The 26,957-nt window shown below is 36.8% G+C and overlaps 1 protein-coding gene across 1 annotated transcript; it reads right to left on the bottom strand.

Annotated features, from left to right (window-relative positions):
• Positions 1-677: 677 nt before the first annotated feature.
• LOC115203605 (troponin I, fast skeletal muscle-like) lies at positions 678-26,751 on the bottom strand. Its single transcript, XM_029768410.1, has 7 exons — positions 26,536-26,751; positions 19,800-19,833; positions 19,609-19,645; positions 18,905-19,033; positions 18,516-18,605; positions 1,390-1,566; positions 678-1,068 (listed from the first exon to the last, which is right to left on the bottom strand). The coding sequence occupies exons 2-7, from the start codon at positions 19,805-19,807 to the stop codon at positions 985-987; spliced, it is 525 nt and encodes a 174-aa protein (XP_029624270.1). The 5' UTR covers positions 19,808-19,833; positions 26,536-26,751; the 3' UTR covers positions 678-984.
• Positions 26,752-26,957: the final 206 nt, after the last annotated feature.

Here is a 26,957-nt window from a genome sequence, read left to right as displayed (position 1 = left end):
CCTGCTGGAGGTCATTTTGCAGGGCTCTGGCAGTGCTCCTCCTGCTCCTCCTTGCACAAAGGCGGAGGTAGCGGTCCTGCTGCTGGGTTGTTGCCCTCCTACGGCCTCCTCCACGTCTCCTGATGTACTGGCCTGTCTCCTGGTAGCGCCTCCATGCTCTGGACACTACGCTGACAGACACAGCAAACCTTCTTGCCACAGCTCGCATTGATGTGCCATCCTGGATGAGCTGCACTACCTGAGCCACTTGTGTGGGTTGTAGACTCCGTCTCATGCTACCACTAGAGTGAAAGCACCACCAGCATTCAAAAGTGACCAAAACATCAGCCAGGAAGCATAGGAACTGAGAAGTGGTCTGTGGTCCCCACCTGCAGAACCACTCCTTTATTGGGGGTGTCTTGCTAATTGCCTATAATTTCCACCTGTTGTCTATTCCATTTGCACAACAGCATGTGAAATGTGTCAATCAGTGTTGCTTCCTAAGTGGACAGTTTGATTTCACAGAAGTGTGATTGACTTGGAGTTACATTGTGTTGTTTAAGTGTTCCCTTTATTTTTTTGAGCAGTGTATATCAAAGCAGGCATAGGTAAGGTGATGGTATAACCGCTGTGGGAAATTCAATTACCTTTTGTAGCAGTAGCAGAAAGGCATACAGAAAATAAATCATGTTTTTTTTCACCAAATCATTTATTTTCAGAAATTGAATTGGAACAAAGGAATAAAGTAGTAAACAGTACTACAGGTTGTTTTGATTAAACACATTAACATCTGTCACAACAGTCCCAGAGAGATGGAACTACCTCTTAGATACCATAACAATTCATTAACATCTGTCACAACAGTCCTACAGAGATGGAACTACCTCATAGATTAATTGAGCCAGAGACGAAAACAAACAAACAAACGAGTCGTATCTGGATAACTTAGTAACCAAAGGCAGAAGGTTGTTCAAGCGGTCTGAAACATCTTCCTGTCTCGAACATCTACTCCTTATTAGTCTCAAACATCTTCTTTCTGTCTGATTTGTCTTCAATGTTCTTACGCCAGTCACCCACAGATTCTTTGTCCTGAGTGGGAAGAGAAGCAGATCAAATATATTCGTCTACATTTTGTTGCGTTGGATCCATGTATGTTTGTTTCAATGTGCATTTGAGTAATACAACAATTAATCCCAAATAAAAAAACAACGACTCAGAATCATCCACATTGGAGTGCTGAGTTGAAACACAGTATATACACTATAGCAGTAGTTTCACCACTTGCTAATGTATCAGATTACACTCACACTATTTGTAATATAACGTTTGGTATCAGCAGTGGGATCCTCTTGAACTCTCATACAACGAACTCTACTGATATTAAGTTATAGTATTGGGAAGCAACCCTACCTCCTCCTTGACCTCCTTCTTGACCTGCTTCAGGTTGGACCTCAGATCCATGGACACCTTGTGTTTGGAGCCCAGCAGAGCCTGGAGCATAGCATCAGCAGACATACGCACTTTCTTCAGGACGGGCTTCTTGAACTTTCCCTTCAGGTCCTGTACTTTTATCTGCAGATCCTCAATCTGGAGAGAGAGAGAGAGAGAGAGAGAGAGAGAGAGAGAGAGAGAGACCGAGAGAGAGAGAGAGAGAGAGAGATAGAGAGAGAGAGAGAGAGAGAGACCGAGAGAGAGATAGAGAGACAGAGAGCGAAAGAGAGACTATACACACTATACACACTACATGCACACCACATGACAGATATAACCCCACCTCTTTATCATTACAGTATAACAGATATAACCCCACCTCTTTATCATTACAGTATAACAGATATAACCCACCTCTTTATCATTACAGTATAACAGATATAACCCCACCTCTTTATTATTACAGTATAACAGATATAACCCCACCTCTTTATCAATACAGATCAGATATAACCCCACCTCTTTATCATTACAGATCAGATATAACCCCACCTCTTTATCATTACAGTATAACAGATATAACCCCACCTCTTTATCATTACAGTATAACAGATATAACCCCACCTCTTTATCATTACAGTATAACAGATATAACCCCACCTCTTTATCATTACAGTATAACAGATATAACCCACCTCATTATCATTACAGTATAACAGATATAACCCCACCTCTTTATCATTACAGTATAACAGATATAACCCCACCTCTTTATCATTACAGTATAACAGATATAACCCCAGCTCTTTATCATTACAGTATAACAGATATAACCCCACCTCTTTATCATTACAGTATAACAGATATAACCCCACCTCTTTATCATTACAGTATAACAGATATAACTCACCTCTTTATCATTACAGTATAACAGATATAACCCCACCTCTTTATCAATACAGTATAACAGATATAACCCCACCTCTTTATCAATACAGTATAACAGATATAACCCCACCTCTTTATCAATACAGATCAGATATAACCCCACCTCTTTATTATTACAGATCAGATATAATCCCACCTCTTTATCATTACAGTATAACAGATATAACCCCACCTCTTTATCATTACAGTATAACAGATATAACCCCACCTCTTTATCATTACAGTATAACAGATATAACCCCACCTCTTTATCATTACAGTATAACAGATATAACCCCACCTCTTTATCATTACAGTATAACAGATATAACCCCACCTCTTTATCATTACAGATCAGATATAACCCCACCTCTTTATCATTACAGATCAGATATAACCCCACCTCTTTATCATTACAGATCAGATATAACCCCACCTCTTTATCATTACAGTATAACAGATATAACCCCACCTCTTTATCCTTACAGTATAACATATATAACCCCACCTCTTTATCATTACAGTATAACAGATATAACCCCACCTCTTTATCATTACAGATCAGATATAACCCCACCTCTTTATCATTACAGTATAACAGATATAACCCCACCTCTTTATCATTACAGTATAACAGATATAACCCCACCTCTTTATCATTACAGTATAACAGATATAACCCCACCTCTTTATCATTACAGATCAGATATAACCCCACCTCTTTATCATTACAGTATAACAGATATAACCCCACCTCTTTATCATTACAGTATAACAGATATAACCCCACCTCTTTATTATTACAGTATAACAGATATAACCCACCTCTTTATCATTACAGTATAACAGATATAACCCCACCTCTTTATCATTACAGATCAGATATAACCCCACCTCTTTATCATTACAGTATAACAGATATAACCCCACCTCTTTATCATTACAGTATAACAGATATAACCCCACCTCTTTATTATTACAGTATAACAGATATAACCCCACCTCTTTATCATTACAGATCAGATATAACCCCACCTCTTTATCATTACAGTATAACAGATATAACCCACCTCTTTATCATTACAGATCAGATATAACCCCACCTCTTTATCATTACAGTATAACAGATATAACCCCACCTCTTTATCATTACAGTATAACAGATATAACCCCACCTCTTTATCATTACAGATCAGATATAACCCCACCTCTTTATTATTACAGTATAACAGATATAACCCCACCTCTTTATCATTACAGATCAGATATAACCCCACCTCTTTATCATTACAGTATAACAGATATAACCCCACCTCTTTATCATTACAGTATAACAGATATAACCCCACCTCTTTATCATTACAGTATAACAGATATAACCCCACCTCTTTATCATTACAGATCAGATATAACCCCACCTCTTTATCATTACAGTATAACAGATATAACCCCACCTCTTTATCATTACAGATCAGATATAACTCACCTCTTTATAATTACAGTATAACAGATATAACCCCACCTCTTTATCATTACAGTATAACAGATATAACCCCACTTCTTTATCATTACAGTATAACAGATATAACCCCACCTCTTTATCATTACAGTATAACAGATATAACCCCACCTCTTTATCATTACAGTATAACAGATATAACCCACCTCTTTATCATTACAGTATAACAGATATAACCCCACCTCTTTATCATTACAGTATAACAGATATAACCCCACCTCTTTATCAATACAGATCAGATATAACCCCACCTCTTTATCATTACAGTATAACAGATATAACCCCACCTCTTTATCATTACAGTATAACAGATATAACCCCACCTCTTTATCATTACAGTATAACAGATATAACCCCACCTCTTTATCATTACAGTATAACAGATATAACCCCACCTCTTTATCATTACAGTATAACAGATATAACCCCACCTCTTTATCATTACAGTATAACAGATATAACCCCACCTCTTTATCATTACAGATCAGATATAACCCCACCTCTTTATCATTACAGTATAACAGATATAACCCCACCTCTTTATCATTACAGTATAACAGATATAACCCCACCTCTTTATAATTACAGTATAACAGATATAACCCCACCTCTTTATCATTACAGATCAGATATAACCCCACCTCTTTATCATTACAGTATAACAGATATAACCCCACCTCTTTATCATTACAGTATTACAGATATAACCCCACCTCTTTATCATTACAGTATAACAGATATAACTCACCTCTTTATCATTACAGTATAACAGATATAACCCCACCTCTTTATCATTACAGTATAACAGATATAACCCACCTCTTTATCATTACAGTATAACAGATATAACCCCACCTCTTTATCATTACAGTATAACAGATATAACCCCACCTCTTTATCAATACAGTATAACAGATATAACCCACCTCTTTATCATTACAGTATAACAGATATAACCCCACCTCTTTATCATTACATTATAACAGATATAACCCCACCTCTTTATCAATACAGTATAACAGATATAACCCCACCTCTTTATCATTACAGTATAACAGATATAACCCACCTCTTTATCATTACAGTATAACAGATATAACCCCACCTCTTTATCATTACAGTATAACAGATATAACCCCACCTCTTTATCATTACAGATCAGATATAACCCCACCTCTTTATCATTACAGTATAACAGATATAACCCCACCTCTTTATCATTACAGTATAACAGATATAACCCCACCTCTTTATCATTACAGTATAACAGATATAACCCCACCTCTTTATCATTACAGTATAACAGATATAACCCCACCTCTTTATCATTACAGATCAGATATAACCCCACCTCTTTATCATTACAGATCAGATATAACCCCACCTCTTTATCATTACAGATCAGATATAACCCCACCTCTTTATCATTACAGTATAACAGATATAACCCCACCTCTTTATCATTACAGTATAACAGATATAACCCCACCTCTTTATCATTACAGTATAACATATATAACCCCACCTCTTTATCATTACAGTATAACAGATATAACCCCACCTCTTTATCATTACAGTATAACAGATATAACCCCACCTCTTTATCATTACAGATCAGATATAACCCCACCTCTTTATCATTACAGATCAGATATAACCCCACCTCTTTATCATTACAGATCAGATATAACCCCACCTCTTTATCATTACAGTATAACAGATATAACCCCACCTCTTTATCATTACAGTATAACAGATATAACCCCACCTCTTTATCATTACAGTATAACAGATATAACCCCACCTCTTTATCATTACAGTATAACAGATATAACCCCACCTCTTTATCATTACAGTATAACAGATATAACCCCACCTCTTTATCATTACAGTATAACAGATATAACTCACCTCTTTATCATTACAGTATAACAGATATAACCCCACCTCTTTATCATTACAGTATAACAGATATAACCCCACCTCTTTATCATTACAGTATAACAGATATAACCCCACCTCTTTACCATTACAGATCAGATATAACCCCACCTCTTTATCATTACAGATCAGATATAACCCCACCTCTTTATCATTACAGATCAGATATAACCCACCTCTTTATCATTACAGATCAGATATAACCCACCTCTTTATCATTACATATCAGATATAACCCCACCTCTTTATCATTACAGTATAACAGATATAACCCCACCTCTTTATCATTACAGTATAACAGATATAACCCCACCTCTTTATCATTACAGATCAGATATAACCGCACCTCTTTATCAATACAGATCAGATATAACCCCACCTCTTTATCATTACAGATCAGATATAACCCCACCTCTTTATCAATACAGTATATCAGATATAACCCCACCTCTTTATCAATACAGATCAGATATAACCCCACCTCTTTATTATTACAGATCAGATATAATCCCACCTCTTTATCATTACAGTATAACAGATATAACCCCACCTCTTTATCAATACAGATCAGATATAACCCACCTCTTTATCATTACAGTATAACAGATATAACCCCACCTCTTTATCATTACAGTATAACAGATATAACCCCACCTCTTTATCATTACAGTATAACAGATATAACCCCACCTCTTTATCATTACAGTATAACAGATATAACCCCACCTCTTTATCATTACAGTATAACAGATATAACCCCACCTCTTTATCATTACAGATCAGCTATAACCCCACCTCTTTATCATTACAGATCAGATATAACCCCACCTCTTTATCATTACAGATCAGATATAACCCCACCTCTTTATCATTACAGTATAACAGATATAACCCCACCTCTTTATCCTTACAGTATAACAGATATAACCCCACCTCTTTATCATTACAGTATAACAGATATAACCCCACCTCTTTATCATTACAGATCAGATATAACCCCACCTCTTTATCATTACAGTATTACAGATATAACCCCACCTCTTTATCATTACAGTATAACAGATATAACCCCACCTCTTTATCATTACAGTATAACAGATATAACCCCACATCTTTATCATTACAGATCAGATATAACCCCACCTCTTTATCATTACAGTATAACAGATATAACCCCACCTCTTTATCATTACAGTATAACAGATATAACCCCACCTCTTTATCATTACAGTATAACAGATATAACCCCACCTCTTTATTATTACAGTATAACAGATATAACCCCACCTCTTTATCATTACAGATCAGATATAACCCCACCTCTTTATCATTACAGTATAACAGATATAACCCCACCTCTTTATCATTACAGTATAACAGATATAACCCCACCTCTTTATCATTACAGTATAACAGATATAACCCCACCTCTTTATCATTACAGATCAGATATAACCCCACCTCTTTATCATTACAGTATAACAGATATAACCCCACCTCTTTATCATTACAGATCAGATATAACTCACCTCTTTATAATTACAGTATAACAGATATAACCCCACCTCTTTATCATTACAGTATAACAGATATAACCCCACTTCTTTATCATTACAGTATAACAGATATAACCCCACCTCTTTATCATTACAGTATAACAGATATAACCCCACCTCTTTATCATTACAGTATAACAGATATAACTCACCTCTTTATCATTACAGTATAACAGATATAACCCCACCTCTTTATCATTACAGTATAACAGATATAACCCCACCTCTTTATCATTACAGTATAAGAGATATAACCCCAGCTCTTTATCATTACAGATCAGATATAACCCCACCTCTTTATCATTACAGTATAACAGATATAACCCCACCTCTTTATCATTACAGATCAGATATAACTCACCTCTTTATCATTACAGTATAACAGATATAACCCCACCTCTTTATCATTACAGTATAACAGATATAACCCCACCTCTTTATCATTACAGATCAGATATAACCCCACCTCTTTATCATTACAGTATAACAGATATAACCCCACCTCTTTATCATTACAGTATAACAGATATAACCCCACCTCTTTATCATTACAGTATAACAGATATAACCCCACCTCTTTATCATTACAGATCAGATATAACCCCACCTCTTTATCATTACAGTATAACAGATATAACCCCACCTCTTTATCATTACAGTATTACAGATATAACCCCACCTCTTTATCATTACAGTATAACAGATATAACTCACCTCTTTATCATTACAGTATAACAGATATAACCCCACCTCTTTATCATTACAGTATAACAGATATAACCCACCTCTTTATCATTACAGTATAACAGATATAACCCCACCTCTTTATCATTACAGTATAACAGATATAACCCCACCTCTTTATCAATACAGTTTAACAGATATAACCCACCTCTTTATCATTACAGTATAACAGATATAACCCCACCTCTTTATCATTACAGTATAACAGATATAACCCCACCTCTGTATCAATACAGTATAACAGATATAACCCCACCTCTTTATCATTACAGTATAACAGATATAACCCACCTCTTTATCATTACAGTATAACAGATATAACCCCACCTCTTTATCATTACAGTATAACAGATATAACCCCACCTCTTTATCATTACAGATCAGATATAACCCCACCTCTTTATCATTACAGTATAACAGATATAACCCCACCTCTTTATCAGTATAACAGATATAACCCACCTCTTTATCATTACAGTATACAGATATAACCCCTACCTCTTTATCATTACAGTATAACAGATATAACCCCACCTCTTTATCATTACAGATCAGATATAACCCCACCTCTTTATCATTACAGATCAGATATAACCCCACCTCTTTATCATTACAGATCAGATATAACCCCACCTCTTTATCATTACAGTATAACAGATATAACCCCACCTCTTTATCATTACAGTATAACAGATATAACCCCACCTCTTTATCATTACAGTATAACAGATATAACCCCACCTCTTTATCATTACAGTATAACAGATATAACCCCACCTCTTTATCATTACAGTATAACAGATATAACCCCACCTCTTTATCATTACAGTATATCAGATATAACTCACCTCTTTATCATTACAGTATAACAGATATAACCCCACATCTTTATCATTACAGTATAACAGATATAACCCCACCTCTTTATCATTACAGTATAACAGATATAACCCCACCTCTTTACCATTACAGATCAGATATAACCCCACCTCTTTATCATTACAGATCAGATATAACCCCACCTCTTTATCATTACAGATCAGATATAACCCACCTCTTTATCATTACAGATCAGATATAACCCCACCTCTTTATCATTACAGATCAGATATAACCCCACCTCTTTATCATTACAGTATAACAGATATAACCCCACCTCTTTATCATTACAGTATAACAGATATAACCCCACCTCTTTATCATTACAGATCAGATATAACCCCACCTCTTTATCAATACAGATCAGATATAACCCCACCTCTTTATCATTACAGATCAGATATAACCCCACCTCTTTATCATTACAGTATAACAGATATAACCCCACCTCTTTATCATTACAGATCAGATATAACCCACCTCTTTACCATTACAGATCAGATATAACCCCACCTCTTTATCATTACAGTATAACAGATATAACCCCACCTCTTTATCATTGCAGATCAGATATAACCCCACCTCTTTATCATTACAGTATAACAGATATAACCCCACCTCTTTATCATTACAGTATAACAGATATAACTCACCTCTTTATCATTACAGTATAACAGATATAACTCACCTCTTTATCATTACAGTATAACAGATATAACCCCACCTCTTTATCATTACAGTATAACAGATATAACCCCACCTCTTTATCATTACAGTATAACAGATATAACCCCACCTCTTTATCATTACAGTATAACAGATATAACCCCACCTCTTTATCATTACAGTATAACAGATATAACCCCAGCTCTTTATCATTACAGTATAACAGATATAACCCCACCTCTTTATCATTACAGTATAACAGATATAACCCCACCTCTTTATCATTACAGTATAACAGATATAACCCACCTCTTTATCATTACAGATCAGATATAACTCACCTCTTTATCATTACAGATCAGATATAACCCCACCTCTTTATCATTACAGTATAACAGATATAACCCCACCTCTTTATCAATACAGTATAACAGATATAACTCACCTCTTTATCATTACAGTATAACAGATATAACCCCACCTCTTTATAATTACAGTATAACAGATATAACCCCACCACTTTATCATTACAGTATAACAGATATAACCCCACCTCTTTATCATTACAGATCAGATATAACCCCACCTCTTTATCATTACATTATAACAGATATAACCCCACCTCTTTATCATTACAGTATAACAGATATAACCCCACCTCTTTATCATTACATTATAACAGATATAACCCCACCTCTTTATCATTACAGATCAGATATAACCCCACCTCTTTATCATTACAGTATAACAGATATAACCCCACCTCTTTATCATTACAGTATAACAGATATAACTCACCTCTTTATCATTACAGTATAACAGATATAACCCCACCTCTTTATCATTACAGTATAACAGATATAACCCCACCTCTTTATCATTACAGTATAAGAGATATAACCCCAGCTCTTTATCATTACAGATCAGATATAACCCCACCTCTTTATCATTACAGTATAACAGATATAACCCCACCTCTTTATCATTACAGATCAGATATAACTCACCTCTTTATCATTACAGTATAACAGATATAACCCCACCTCTTTATCATTACAGTATAACAGATATAACCCCACCTCTTTATCATTACAGATCAGATATAACCCCACCTCTTTATCATTACAGTATAACAGATATAACCCCACCTCTTTATCATTACAGTATAACAGATATAACCCCACCTCTTTATCATTACAGTATAACAGATATAACCCCACCTCTTTATCATTACAGATCAGATATAACCCCACCCTCTTTATCATTACAGTATAACAGATATAACCCCACCTCTTTATCATTACAGTATTACAGATATAACCCCACCTCTTTATCATTACAGTATAACAGATATAACTCACCTCTTTATCATTACAGTATAACAGATATAACCCCACCTCTTTATCATTACAGTATAACAGATATAACCCACCTCTTTATCATTACAGTATAACAGATATAACCCCACCTCTTTATCATTACAGTATAACAGATATAACCCCACCTCTTTATCAATACAGTTTAACAGATATAACCCACCTCTTTATCATTACAGTATAACAGATATAACCCCACCTCTTTATCATTACAGTATAACAGATATAACCCCACCTCTTTATCAATACAGTATAACAGATATAACCCCACCTCTTTATCATTACAGTATAACAGATATAACCCACCTCTTTATCATTACAGTATAACAGATATAACCCCACCTCTTTATCAATACAGTATAACAGATATAACCCCACCTCTTTATCATTACAGTATAACAGATATAACCCCACCTCTTTATCATTACAGATCAGATATAACCCCACCTCTTTATCATTACAGTATAACAGATATAACCCCACCTCTTTATCATTACAGTATAACAGATATAACCCCACCTCTTTATCATTACAGTATAACAGATATAACCCCACCTCTTTATCATTACAGTATAACAGATATAACCCCACCTCTTTATCATTACAGTATAACAGATATAACCCCACCTCTTTATCATTACAGATCAGATATAACCCCACCTCTTTATCATTACAGTATAACAGATATAACCCCACCTCTTTATCATTACAGTATAACAGATATAACCCCACCTCTTTATCATTACAGTATAACAGATATAACCCCACCTCTTTATCATTACAGATCAGATATAACCCCACCTCTTTATCATTACAGATCAGATATAACCCCACCTCTTTATCATTACAGATCAGATATAACCCCACCTCTTTATCATTACAGTATAACAGATATAACCCCACCTCTTTATCATTACAGTATAACAGATATAACCCCACCTCTTTATCATTACAGTATAACAGATATAACCCCACCTCTTTATCATTACAGTATAACAGATATAACCCCACCTCTTTATCATTACAGTATAACAGATATAACCCCACCTCTTTATCATTACAGTATAACAGATATAACTCACCTCTTTATCATTACAGTATAACAGATATAACCCCACATCTTTATCATTACAGTATAACAGATATAACCCCACCTCTTTATCATTACAGTATAACAGATATAACCCCACCTCTTTACCATTACAGATCAGATATAACCCCACCTCTTTATCATTACAGATCAGATATAACCCCACCTCTTTATCATTACAGATCAGATATAACCCACCTCTTTATCATTACAGATCAGATATAACCCCACCTCTTTATCATTACAGATCAGATATAACCCCACCTCTTTATCATTACAGTATAACAGATATAACCCCACCTCTTTATCATTACAGTATAACAGATATAACCCCACCTCTTTATCATTACAGATCAGATATAACCCCACCTCTTTATCAATACAGATCAGATATAACCCCACCTCTTTATCATTACAGATCAGATATAACCCCACCTCTTTATCATTACAGTATAACAGATATAACCCCACCTCTTTATCAATACAGATCAGATATAACCCCACCTCTTTACCATTACAGATCAGATATAACCCCACCTCTTTATCATTACAGTATAACAGATATAACCCCACCTCTTTATCATTACAGATCAGATATAACCCACCTCTTTACCATTACAGATCAGATATAACCCCACCTCTTTATCATTACAGTATAACAGATATAACCCCACCTCTTTATCATTACAGTATAACAGATATAACCCCACCTCTTTATCATTACAGTATAACAGATATAACCCACCTCTTTATCATTACAGTATAACAGATATAACCCCACCTCTTTATCAATACAGATCAGATATAACCCCACCTCTTTATCATTGCAGATCAGATATAACCCCACCTCTTTATCATTACAGTATAACAGATATAACCCCACCTCTTTATCATTACAGTATAACAGATATAACTCACCTCTTTATCATTACAGTATAACAGATATAACTCACCTCTTTATCATTACAGTATAACAGATATAACCCCACCTCTTTATCATTACAGTATAACAGATATAACCCCACCTCTTTATCATTACAGTATAACAGATATAACCCCACCTCTTTATCATTACAGTATAACAGATATAACCCCACCTCTTTATCATTACAGTATAACAGATATAACCCCACCTCTTTATCATTACAGATCAGATATAACCCCACCTCTTTATCATTACAGATCAGATATAACCCCACCTCTTTATCATTACAGTATAACAGATATAACCCCAGCTCTTTATCATTACAGTATAACAGATATAACCCCACCTCTTTATCATTACAGTATAACAGATATAACCCCACCTCTTTATCATTACAGTATAACAGATATAACCCACCTCTTTATCATTACAGATCAGATATAACTCACCTCTTTATCATTACAGATCAGATATAACCCCACCTCTTTATCATTACAGTATAACAGATATAACCCCACCTCTTTATCAATACAGTATAACAGATATAACTCACCTCTTTATCATTACAGTATAACAGATATAACCCCACCTCTTTATAATTACAGTATAACAGATATAACCCCACCTCTTTATCATTACAGTATAACAGATATAACCCCACCTCTTTATCATTACAGATCAGATATAACCCCACCTCTTTATCATTACATTATAACAGATATAACCCCACCTCTTTATCATTACAGTATAACAGATATAACCCCACCTCTTTATCATTACATTATAACAGATATAACCCCACCTCTTTATCATTACAGATCAGATATAACCCCACCTCTTTATCATTACAGTATAACAGATATAACCCCACCTCTTTATCATTACAGTATAACAGATATAACCCACCTCTTTATCATTACAGATCAGATATAACCCCACCTCTTTATCATTGCAGATCAGATATAACCCCACCTCTTTATCATTACAGTATAACAGATATAACCCCACCTCTTTATCATTACAGATCAGATATAACCCCACCTCTTTATCATTACAGTATAACAGATATAACCCCAGCTCTTTATCATTACAGATCAGATATAACCCCACCTCTTTATCATTACAGTATAACAGATATAACCCCACCTCTTTATCATTACAGTATAACAGATATAACCCCACCTCTTTATCATTACAGATCAGATATAACCCCACCTCTTTATCATTACAGTATAACAGATATAACCCCACCTCTTTATAATTACAGTATAACAGATATAACCCCACCTCTTTATCATTACAGTATAACAGATATAACCCCACCTCTTTATCATTACAGTATAACAGATATAACCCCACCTCTTTACCATTACAGATCAGATATAACCCCACCTCTTTATCATTACAGATCAGATATAACCCCACCTCTTTATCATTACAGATCAGATATAACCCACCTCTTTATTATTACAGATCAGATATAACCCCACCTCTTTATCATTACAGATCAGATATAACCCCACCTCTTTATCATTACAGTATAACAGATATAACCCCACCTCTTTATCATTACAGTATAACAGATATAACCCCACCTCTTTATCATTACAGATCAGATATAACCCCACCTCTTTATCAATACAGATCAGATATAACCCCACCTCTTTATCATTACAGATCAGATATAACCCCACCTCTTTATCATTACAGTATAACAGATATAACCCCACCTCTTTATCATTACAGATCAGATATAACCCACATCTTTACCATTACAGATCAGATATAACCCCACCTCTTTATCATTACAGTATAACAGATATAACCCCACCTCTTTATCATTACAGATCAGATATAACCCACCTCTTACCATTACAGATCAGATATAACCCCACCTCTTTATCATTACAGTATAACAGATATAACCCCACCTCTTTATCATTACAGATCAGATATAACCCCACCTCTTTATCATTACAGTATAACAGATATAACCCCACCTCTTTATCAATACAGTATAACAGATATAACCCCACCTCTTTATCATTACAGTATAACAGATATAACCCCACCTCTTTATCATTACAGTATAACAGATATAACCCCACCTCTTTATCATTACAGATCAGATATAACCCCACCTCTTTATCATTACAGATCAGATATAACCCCACCTCTTTATCATTACAGATCAGATATAACCCCACCTCTTTATCATTACAGATCAGATATAACCCCACCTCTTTATCATTACAGTATAACAGATATAACCCCACCTCTTTATCATTACAGATCAGATATAACCCCACCTCTTTATCATTACAGTATAACAGATATAACCCACCTCTTTATCATTACAGTATAACAGATATAACCCCACCTCTTTATCATTACAGATCAGATATAACCCCACCTCTTTATCATTACAGATCAGATATAACCCCACCTCTTTATCATTACAGTATAACAGATATAACCCCACCTCTTTATCATTACAGTATAACACATATAACTCACCTCTTTATCATTACAGTATAACAGATATAACCCCACCTCTTTATCAATACAGATCAGATATAACCCCACCTCTTTATCATTGCAGATCAGATATAACCCCACCTCTTTATCATTACAGTATAACAGATATAACCCCACCTCTTTATCATTACAGTATAACAGATATAACTCACCTCTTTATCATTACAGTATAACAGATATAACTCACCTCTTTATCATTACAGTATAACAGATATAACCCCACCTCTTTATCATTACAGTATAACAGATATAACCCCACCTCTTTATCATTACAGTATAACAGATATAACCCCACCTCTTTATCATTACAGTATAACAGATATAACCCCACTTCTTTATCATTACAGTATAACAGATATAACCCCACCTCTTTATCATTACAGTATAACAGATATAACCCCACCTCTTTATCATTACAGATCAGATATAACCCCAGCTCTTTATCATTACAGTATAACAGATATAACCCCACCTCTTTATCATTACAGTATAACAGATATAACTCACCTCTTTATCATTACAGTATAACAGATATAACCCCACCTCTTTATCAATACAGATCAGATATAACCCCACCTCTTTATCATTACAGTATAACAGATATAACCCCACCTCTTTATCATTACAGTATAACAGATATAACCCCACCTCTTTATCATTACAGTATAACAGATATAACCCCAGCTCTTTATCATTACAGATCAGATATAACCCCACCTCTTTATCATTACAGTATAACAGATATAACCCACCTCTTTATCATTACAGATCAGATATAACCCCACCTCTTTATCATTACAGTATAACAGATATAACCCACCTCTTTATCATTACAGATCAGATATAACTCACCTCTTTATCATTACAGATCAGATATAACCCCACCTCTTTATCATTACAGTATAACAGATATAACCCCACCTCTTTATCATTACAGATCAGATATAACCCCACCTCTTTATCATTACAGTAGAACAGATATAACCCCACCTCTTTATCAATACAGTATAACAGATATAACTCACCTCTTTATCATTACAGTATAACAGATATAACCCCACCTCTTTATAATTACAGTATAACAGATATAACCCCACCTCTTTATCATTACAGTATAACAGATATAACCCCACCTCTTTATCATTACAGATCAGATATAACCCCACCTCTTTATCATTACAGTATAACAGATATAACCCCACCTCTTTATCATTACAGTATAACAGATATAACCCCACCTCTTTATCATTACAGTATAACAGATATAACCCCACCTCTTTATCATTACAGATCAGATATAACCCCACCTCTTTATCATTACAGTATAACAGATATAACCCCACCTCTTTATCATTACAGTATAACAGATATAACCCACCTCTTTATCATTACAGATCAGATATAACTCCACCTCTTTATCATTGCAGATCAGATATAACCCCACCTCTTTATCATTACAGTATAACAGATATAACCCCACCTCTTTATCATTACAGATCAGATATAACCCCACCTCTTTATCATTACAGTATAACAGATATAACCCCAGCTCTTTATCATTACAGATCAGATATAACCCCACCTCTTTATCATTACAGTATAACAGATATAACCCCACCTCTTTATCATTACAGTATAACAGATATAACCCCACCTCTTTATCATTACAGATCAGATATAACCCCACCTCTTTATCATTACAGTATAACAGATATAACCCCACCTCTTTATAATTACAGTATAACAGATATAACCCCACCTCTTTATCATTACAGTATAACAGATATAACCCCACCTCTTTATCATTACAGTATAACAGATATAACTCACCTCTTTATCATTACAGTATAACAGATATAACCCCACCTCTTTACCATTACAGATCAGATATAACCCCACCTCTTTATCATTGCAGATCAGATATAACCCCACCTCTTTATCATTGCAGATCAGATATAACCCCACCTCTTTATCATTACAGTATAACAGATATAACCCCACCTCTTTATCATTACAGTATAACAGATATAACTCACCTCTTTATCATTACAGTATAACAGATATAACCCCACCTCTTTATCATTACAGTATAACAGATATAACCCCACCTCTTTATCATTACAGTATAACAGATATAACTCACCTCTTTATCATTACAGTATAACAGATATAACCCCACCTCTTTATCATTACAGTATAACAGATATAACCCCACCTCTTTATCATTACAGTATAACAGATATAACCCCACCTCTTTACCATTACAGTATAACAGATATAACCCCACCTCTTTATCAATACAGATCAGATATAACCCCACCTCTTTATCATTACAGATCAGATATAACCCCACCTCTTTATCATTACAGATCAGATATAACCCCACCTCTTTATCATTACAGATCAGATATAACCCCACCTCTTTATCATTACAGTATAACAGATATAACCCACCTCTTTACCATTACAGATCAGATATAACCCCACCTCTTTATCATTACAGTATAACAGATATAACCCACCTCTTTATCATTACAGTATAACAGATATAACCCCACCTCTTTATCATTACAGTATAACAGATATAACCCCACCTCTTTACCATTACAGTATAACAGATATAACCCCACCTCTTTATCATTACAGATCAGATATAACCCCACCTCTTTATCATTACAGTATAACAGATATAACCCCACCTCTTTATCATTACAGTATAACAGATATAACCCCACCTCTTTATCATTACAGTATAACAGATATAACCCCACCTCTTTACCATTACAGTATAACAGATATAACCCCACCTCTTTATCATTACAGATCAGATATAACCCCACCTCTTTATCATTACAGTATAACAGATATAACCCCACCTCTTTTTCATTACAGATCAGATATAACCCCACCTCTTTATCATTACAGTATAACAGATATAACCCACCTCTTTATCACTTTTGCCAACTTTGCTGCCCAGGTCGTATCTTTCCTCATCTATCACATCAATCCTCTGGTGCATCTTCTTACACAGGTCCTGTTCAGAGACAATCACAGCAACTCATAACACGACACAGACAGCCAATGTGTTACATTACAAACATTGTTGTTATAAGGGATATTAATCATGTAAAATGCAATCCAACGATAACAACTACAACTGGCATTAACCTCAGACAGCCCAATTCTGAGATTTTTTATACTAATTGGTCTATTGACCAATCACATCAGGTCTTTTCATATCAAATATTTTTCAGAGTTGATTGGTCAACAGAACAATTAGTGAAAAAAATTATCAGATTTGGGCTGCCTGTCTCAACGCAGCCTATGTGATACCTGGAGTTCTGCAATGGATCCTGTGAGCTGCAGGGGAGCGATATTTTCACTCATGTACTGCTTCCTGTCCTCTAAAGACTGGGCTTCCTCTTCTGCTATCAGTTCCTGGGCGATCTGGAGCATCAAACTCTGAGGGACAGCAACAACACAGCAACCGTTTTTTTTTACGTACTTGACAGATGCTTTATCGGAAGCATTTTACAGACATTTACATGAGATTTATATTTCAGTTGGTGTGTTGATCTAGTTACGGTAGAAGGTTTGAGTCCTAAGCAACCTGCCTACACATAGCTGGAAGTACAATACCAACATAGTTGCTGTAGTAGGTCAAAGCTGTGTGCTGGAAAACCTTGGTAGAGCATGGGTGGAATAGGCATTGCTGTGCTCATGTGAATCACTGTTTTTCGGCTTCAGACCAATGCCTATTCTCACTTAAAATTTAGTTTTTTTGTTTTTAATATAGTCATGTCTTACTAAGGGACAGGCCTCAAAACAGTGATTGTCTTTTATATTTTTGATTTGTTAATATAACATTTGTTGTCAGAAAGTGGTTGGATTGTTTGTATAAATCGTACAAATCACAAGTGGAATTTTTGTCATGATGTTTAAGAGGTAAGAGATCTCTAAGCCATTTATATAAGATCTCTGTTGAGTCACTAACTGGATAGAATCTTAGAGAGGTCATGGAAGTTGCCGTTGGTTACCTTCAGATGATGCTTGCGGCTCGATGACATCTTTTTCCTGTCAGAAAGAGTGAGTACAATTAATGTCATTCTCTTGTTGTTCAGGAAAAGGTATGACCATTTTGTTCCATTTTGTAAAAGTAAGACAATTCTGGATATATGCAAGATATTCTGTAAATGTTTTCCTAATGTTGAAATCCACTTTTACTCACTCAGACATGATGGCTGTTTGGTCTTTTCACCTTTCTGAGGAAGAAGTAAAAACACTATTGTTAAATTATATTCTGCTGGTTTTAAACAATGAATTCCATCCAATGAAAAAAACGACACAAAGTTGTACAGCAGGCATGACACACATATGCCAGTTCCAAGGAAGATCCCCTATCATGTTCCTTGTTCCTTTACTTAACAACCAAATCATCAAATGATCATAATCCAGCTTTCTCCTCCAAATGCCAGAGTGGTGGATCGGATTACTATGGCTGCATTTACACATGCAGCCCAATTCTGATCCTTTTCCACTAATTGATCTTTTGACCAATCAGATCAACTCTTTTAACCAATCAGATCAACTCTTTTGCCAATAGTTAGGCAAAAGCTCAGAACTGGTTTGCCTGTGTTGTCTACCCCCCTCACTCCCCATGGTGGTATGTTTACAGCACTACACCAGTCCACAGTTGTGTGCATACTGCCACCTGGTGAGAAGTTTGTGAAAAGTCAACAAATCCAAGAATTTGCCTTTGAGTCCCAAATGGCACCCTTTCCCCTATATAGTGCACTACTTTTGACCAGAGTCCAACGGCACTCTATTCCCTATATAGTGCACTACTTTTGACCAGGGCCAATGCACTATATAGGGGTTAGGCTGCCATTTGGGATGTAACCCTGGAGCCTTCTAGAAGTGTCTTCTGCCAGGTTTCAGATCTCAATTACACAATAAGAGCGAGTACTAAAAACAGCCTCCATAAAATCTATCAACAGCCAACTATTAAAGACATGACATGATCGTTTGTGGTGAATCTACTGAGTCACTAGACTACATTAGACTCAGTTCTAGGTGATCAATCAACCCAACAAGCAAAACAGGTCAGGGAGGAGCCTTCCCTTGGTCAGGGATCATACTAGGACCTCTTTCTATTAGTAGTCTACTAAGGTAAGCATGCCTGTCTTGGTATCATACACATACAATAAGTCTATTTATTTATCACTCCAGTGTAAATTGCTAAATTATAATTACTTCGCCACTATTGGCCTATTTATTGCCTTACCTCCTTACTTCATTTGCATACACTGTATACAGGTTTTTCTATTGTGTTATTGACTGTGCATTTGTTTATCCTGTGATTGTTGTTTTTGTCGCACCTGGTTAAATAAAGGTGAAATATATTTTTAAAAATTAAACTACCAATCACGGCCGGTTGTGATACAGCCTGGAATAGTCTATGCCTCCCCCAGGGACCACTATGTTACAAAGTCTTCATCATCTTCAACAACAACAACAACTATAACATAAAGCAAAAGGTTGGACATAAAGTACACAATGTGTTACGTCACTAAATAAAGTATTTTCAATTCAAATTGTACATCTATGTTTTCTATCAGTTTTCTATCAAACACATGAAAACACTGAAAGAGACGTAGGGAATGAAACTAGCTGCTAAGTTTAGCTATAAGTCTCCTGATTGCCATTAAGATCTGATACTGTGTGAGGTATCAGCTGTTCTCACCACGACTTGGCTGTTACAGACAGAAACAAGCAACCTTCAGCCAGGACACGTTCTAAAGTGCATAAGATTTTTCCTAAAGGTCTTCAACTTCAAAGAGGAAATTAATATTCCTATTCACTGTAATACTTGGATTATTACTGAGTATTATTGAGTATTACTGACTACTATCGACTATTACCGACTATCACTGACTACTACCGACTACTACCGACTACTACTGAGTATTACTGGCAATTACTGACTACTACCAACTATTACTGAGTATTACATTTTTATTTTTACATTTTTAGTCATTTAGCAGACGCTCTTATCCCAGAGCAACTTACAGTAGTGAATGCATATATTTCATACATTTAATTTCATGCATTTTATTTATTTATTTATTTATTTTGTATTGGCCCCCCGTGGGAATCGAACCCACAACCCTGGCGTTGCACACACCATGCTGGCGTTGCACACACCATGCTGGCGTTGCACACACCATGCTGGCGTTGCACACACCATGCTGGCGTTGCACACACCATGCTGGCGTTGCACACACCATGCTGGCGTTGCACACACCATGCTGGCGTTGCACACACCATGCTGGCGTTGCACACACCATGCTGGCGTTGCACACACCATGCTGGCGTTGCAAAAATAGCCTACATATGTAAGTGAACCACAATCTATTTTCTAATCAAACATATCATCGTAGACAATATGTCTCACAGGGCCCATATTTAAAACACACCCTGGGGTAACTTAATAGGCTTGAGTGTCGGTGCTAAGTTGTTGATGAGGTCTTTGGCCCCAGTTGGTGGACGGGGCCAGAGGCAGATGGAATGGTAGCATCCTCAGATTGTAAATTAATCATGTCTGCAGGATATCTGGTGTCACCTCAGTGAGATAAACCAACATAAAGAAAAACTATCCTATGAATCTAGTCTGATTCAGGGATAAGCTGCCTGTATCATCTGTCATTAATATGAATCTAGTCTGATTCAGGGATAGGCTGCCTGTATCATCTGTCATTAATATGAATCTAGTCTGATTCAGGGATAGGTTGCCTGTATCATCTGTCATTAATATGGATCTAGTCTTATTCAGGGATAGGCTGCCTGTATCATGAGTCATTAATATGAATCTAGTCTGATTCAGGGATAGGTTGCCTGTATCATCTGTCATTAATATGGATCTAGTATGATTCAGGGATAGGCTGCCTGTATCATCTGTCATTAATATGAATCTAGTCTGATTCAGGGATAGGTTGCCTGTATCATCTGTCATTAATATGGATCTAGTCTGATTCAGGGATAGGCTGCCTGTATCATCTGTCATTAATATGAATCTAGTCTGATTCAGGGATAGGCTGCCTGTATCATCTGTCATTAATATGAATCTAGTCTGATTCAGGGATAGGTTGCCTGTATCATCTGTCATTAATATGGATCTAGTCTGATTCAGGGATAGGCTGCCAGTATCATCTGTCATTAATATGAATCTAGTCTGATTCAGGGATAGGCTGCCTGTAACATCTGTCATTAATATGAATCTAGTTCTGATTCAGGGATAGGCTGCCTGTATCATCTGTCATTAATATGAATCTAGTCTTATTCAGGGATAGGCTGCCTGTATCATCTGTCATTAATATGAATATAGTTCTGATTCAGGGATAGGCTGCCTGTATCATCTGTCATTAATATGAATCTAGTTCTGATTCAGGGATAGGCTGCCTGTATCATCTGTCATTAATATGAATCTTGTCTGATTCAGGGATAGGTTGCCTGTATCATCTGTCATTAATATGAATCTAGTCTGATTCAGGGATAGGCTGCCTGTATCATCTGTCATTAATATGAATCTAGTCTGATTCAGGGATAGGCTGCCTGTATCATCTGTCATTAATATGAATCTAGTCTGATTCAGGGATAGGCTGCCTGTATCATCTGTCATTAATATGAATCTAGTCTGATTCAGGGATAGGTTGCCTGTATCATCTGTCATTAATATGGATCTAGTCTGATTCAGGGATAGGCTGCCAGTATCATCTGTCATTAATATGAATCTAGTCTGATTCAGGGATAGGCTGCCTGTAACATCTGTCATTAATATGAATCTAGTTCTGATTCAGGGATAGGCTGCCTGTATCATCTGTCATTAATATGAATCTAGTCTTATTCAGGGATAGGCTGCCTGTATCATCTGTCATTAATATGAATATAGTTCTGATTCAGGGATAGGCTGCCTGTATCATCTGTCATTAATATGAATCTAGTTCTGATTCAGGGATAGGCTGCCTGTATCATCTGTCATTAATATGAATCTTGTCTGATTCAGGGATAGGTTGCCTGTATCATCTGTCATTAATATGAATCTAGTCTGATTCAGGGATAGGCTGCCTGTATCATCTGTCATTAATATGAATCTAGTCTGATTCAGGGATAGGCTGCCTGTATCATCTGTCATTAATATGAATCTAGTCTGATTCAGGGATAGGCTGCCTGTATCATCTGTCATTAATATGAATCTAGTCTGATTCAGGGATAGGCTGCCTGTATCATCTGTCATTAATATGAATCTAGTCTGATTCAGGGATAGGCTGCCTGTATCATCTGTCATTAATATGAATCTAGTCTGATTCAGGGATAGGCTGCCTCTATCATCTGTCATTAATATGAATCTAGTCTGATTCAGGGATAGGTTGCCTGTATCATCTGTCATTAATATGGATCTAGTCTGATTCAGGGATAGGCTGCCTGAATCATCTGTCATTAATATGGATCTAGTCTGATTCAGGGATAGGCTGCCTGTATCATCTGTCATTAATATGAATCTAGTTCTGATTCAGGGATAGGCTGCCTGTATCATCTGTCATTAATATGAATCTAGTTCTTATTCAGGGATAGGCTGCCTGTATCATCTGTCATTAATATGAATCTAGTCTGATTCAGGGATAGGCTGCCTGTATCATCTGTCATTAATATGAATCTAGTCTGATTCAGGGATAGGCTGCCTGTATCATCTGTCATTAATATGAATCTAGTCTGATTCAGGGATAGGCTGCCTGTATCATCTGTCATTAATATGAATCTAGTCTGATTCAGGGATAGGCTGCCTGTATCATCTGTCATTAATATGAATCTAGTCTGATTCAGGGATAGGCTGCCTGTATCATCTGTCATTAATATGAATCTAGTCTGATTCAGGGATAGGCTGCCTGTATCATCTGTCATTAATATGGATCTAGTCTGATTCAGGGATAGGCTGCCTGTATCATCTGTCATTAATATGAATCTAGTTCTGATTCAGGGATAGGCTGCCTGTACCATCTGTCATTAATATGAATCTAGTTCTTATTCAGGGATAGGCTGCCTGTATCATCTGTCATTAATATGAATCTAGTCTGATTCAGGGATAGGCTGCCTGTATCATCTGTCATTAATATGAATATAGTTCTGATTCAGGGATAGGCTGCCTGTATCATCTGTCATTAATATGAATCTAGTTGTGATTCAGGGATAGGTTGCCTGTATCATCTGTCATTAATATGAATCTAGTCTGATTCAGGGATAGGCTGCCTGTATCATCTGTCATTAATATGAATCTTGTCTGATTCAGGGATAGGCTGCCTGTATTTATTTTTTACATTTATTTAACTAGGCAAGTCAGTTAAGAACAAATTCTTATTTACAATGATGGCCTAGTGTAACAGTATAGCTTCCGTCCCTCTCCTCGCCCCAACATGGGCTTCAACCAGGGACCCTCTGCACACATCAACAACAGTCACCCACGAAGCCTTGTTACCCATCGCGCCACAAAAGCCACGACCCTTGCAGAGCAAGGGGAACAACTGCTTCAGGTCTCAGAGCAAGTGACGTCACCCAATTGAAACACTATTAGCACGCACCACTGCTAACTAGCCAGCTATTTCACATCGGTTACACTAGGTTAACTACCTTGTTCAGGGACAGAATGACAGATTTTTACCTTGTCAGCTCTGTGATTCAATCTAGCAACCTTTCGGTTACTGGCCCAAAGCTCTAACCACTAGGCCTCCTGCCGACCCGTGATTTGTAATTTGTCATTACGGATCAGAAAATGTTCTCACTCTGAAATGCTTTTTCCTAATTGACTTTTGACATTTGGTGAATTTGGTTCACTGTGACATCTCAGATATCATTTGTCAACATTAAGAGGATATTTAAATGTCTGTGAGGTTCCCATCCATCATTGTCATTACGAATCGTAAAAGATGGCGTTCCTTTGAAATGCCTATAACCTTTAATACTGCATGGGTCCATTATCCTGCTTCACCTACACTAAGATACTTAAGACGTTGTGATCTCACACAACTTCAGACCCAAACCCTTTCAGACAATTAATGAACGCATCATATTAAACCGTTATGACATCGCTGTCTGATCTCTTCTTGGATTCAGACACTTCACACATGAATATGAACATTCCCCAACACACAGTTAACCAATTAACCAATTAGATACATGATGAGGTAGAGATGGGAAAATACCTTGATGAAGGAATCAGCCGTAACGTATTGATTTTAAAAATGAAATGGAGATTTTTCTAATCCATTGTGCTACTAACAGGCACAACTGACAGAAACACAGGACTCCAGTAGTTCAGGGGACCACAGCTCATTCCTCATGTTATCACCTCATCATGACCAAAACCACCAAACACAGAAAACAGGTGTTCCAGACCAGAGCAATGCTAGTGTTCCCAGTGGTACTATAGCTCAAGTAAGACAGGGACACAACCTAATCTCACACACACACACAGAGAGAGAGGGGCTCACCTATGAGTTAACTAATCATAGACATTTATGATTCACACGTTCAGTGTACCATAGTTGAACTAGGACAGGGGACAGACAACTATATCTCACACACACACACACACACACACACACACACACACACACACACACACACACACACACACACACACAGGATCAGGCAGACCAGAGATGATCAGACAGAACAGAGAGGATCAGGCAGACCAGAGAGGATCAGGCAGACCAGAGAGGATCAGGCAGACCAGACAGGATCAGACAGAACAGAGAGGATCAGAGAGGATCAGGCAGACCAGAGGATCAGACAGAACAGAGAGGATCAGACAGGATCAGACAGAACAGAGAGGATCCGGCAGACCAGAGAGGATCAGGCAGACCAGAGAGGATCAGGCAGACCAGAGGATCAGACAGACCAGAGGGGCTCACCTATGAGTTAATCCGGCCAACAGGGCAGTAGTGGTACAGAACGTGGGACTGCAGTGGCAGAAGGGAGGACTGCTGTGGGTGGCTGTAACAGCCATGGACAGACGGTTGTTTTAATGCTGTCCAGTGATGGCTCAGCACTATCCTGCCTAACTCTTTATGGACTTGAAGACCAACCCAGACCAATGGGCCGACACTCTTCTGAAAGTCTATCTCATCCCCCCAGTGCCCCCACCCTGCCCCTCCACTCCCCAGTGCCCCCACCTTGCCCCTCCACTCCCCAGTGCCCCCACCCTGCCCCCCCACACCATGCCACCCACCCCCCAGTGCCCCCACCCCCCAGTGCCCCCACCATGCCACCCACCCCCCAGTGCCCCCACCCTGCCCCTCCACTCCCCAGTGCCCCCACCCTGCCCCTCCACTCC

The sequence above is a fragment of the Salmo trutta genome, chromosome 12, assembly GCF_901001165.1.
Source record: "Salmo trutta chromosome 12, fSalTru1.1, whole genome shotgun sequence".
Classification (NCBI taxonomy): Eukaryota; Metazoa; Chordata; class Actinopteri; order Salmoniformes; family Salmonidae; genus Salmo; species Salmo trutta.
This window is presented reverse-complemented; position numbering and strand designations above follow the sequence as displayed.

Excerpts from the sequence above, each read along its gene's own strand:
- LOC115203605 (XM_029768410.1), bottom strand. Across the intron at positions 18,606-18,904 it reads GATCCATTGCAGAACTCCAG|GACCTGTGTAAGAAGATGCA; the intron begins GTATCACATAGG and ends GTCTCTGAACAG. Across the intron at positions 1,567-18,515 it reads TTGGCAAAAGTGATAAAGAG|ATTGAGGATCTGCAGATAAA; the intron begins GTGGGTTATATC and ends CTCTCTCTCCAG.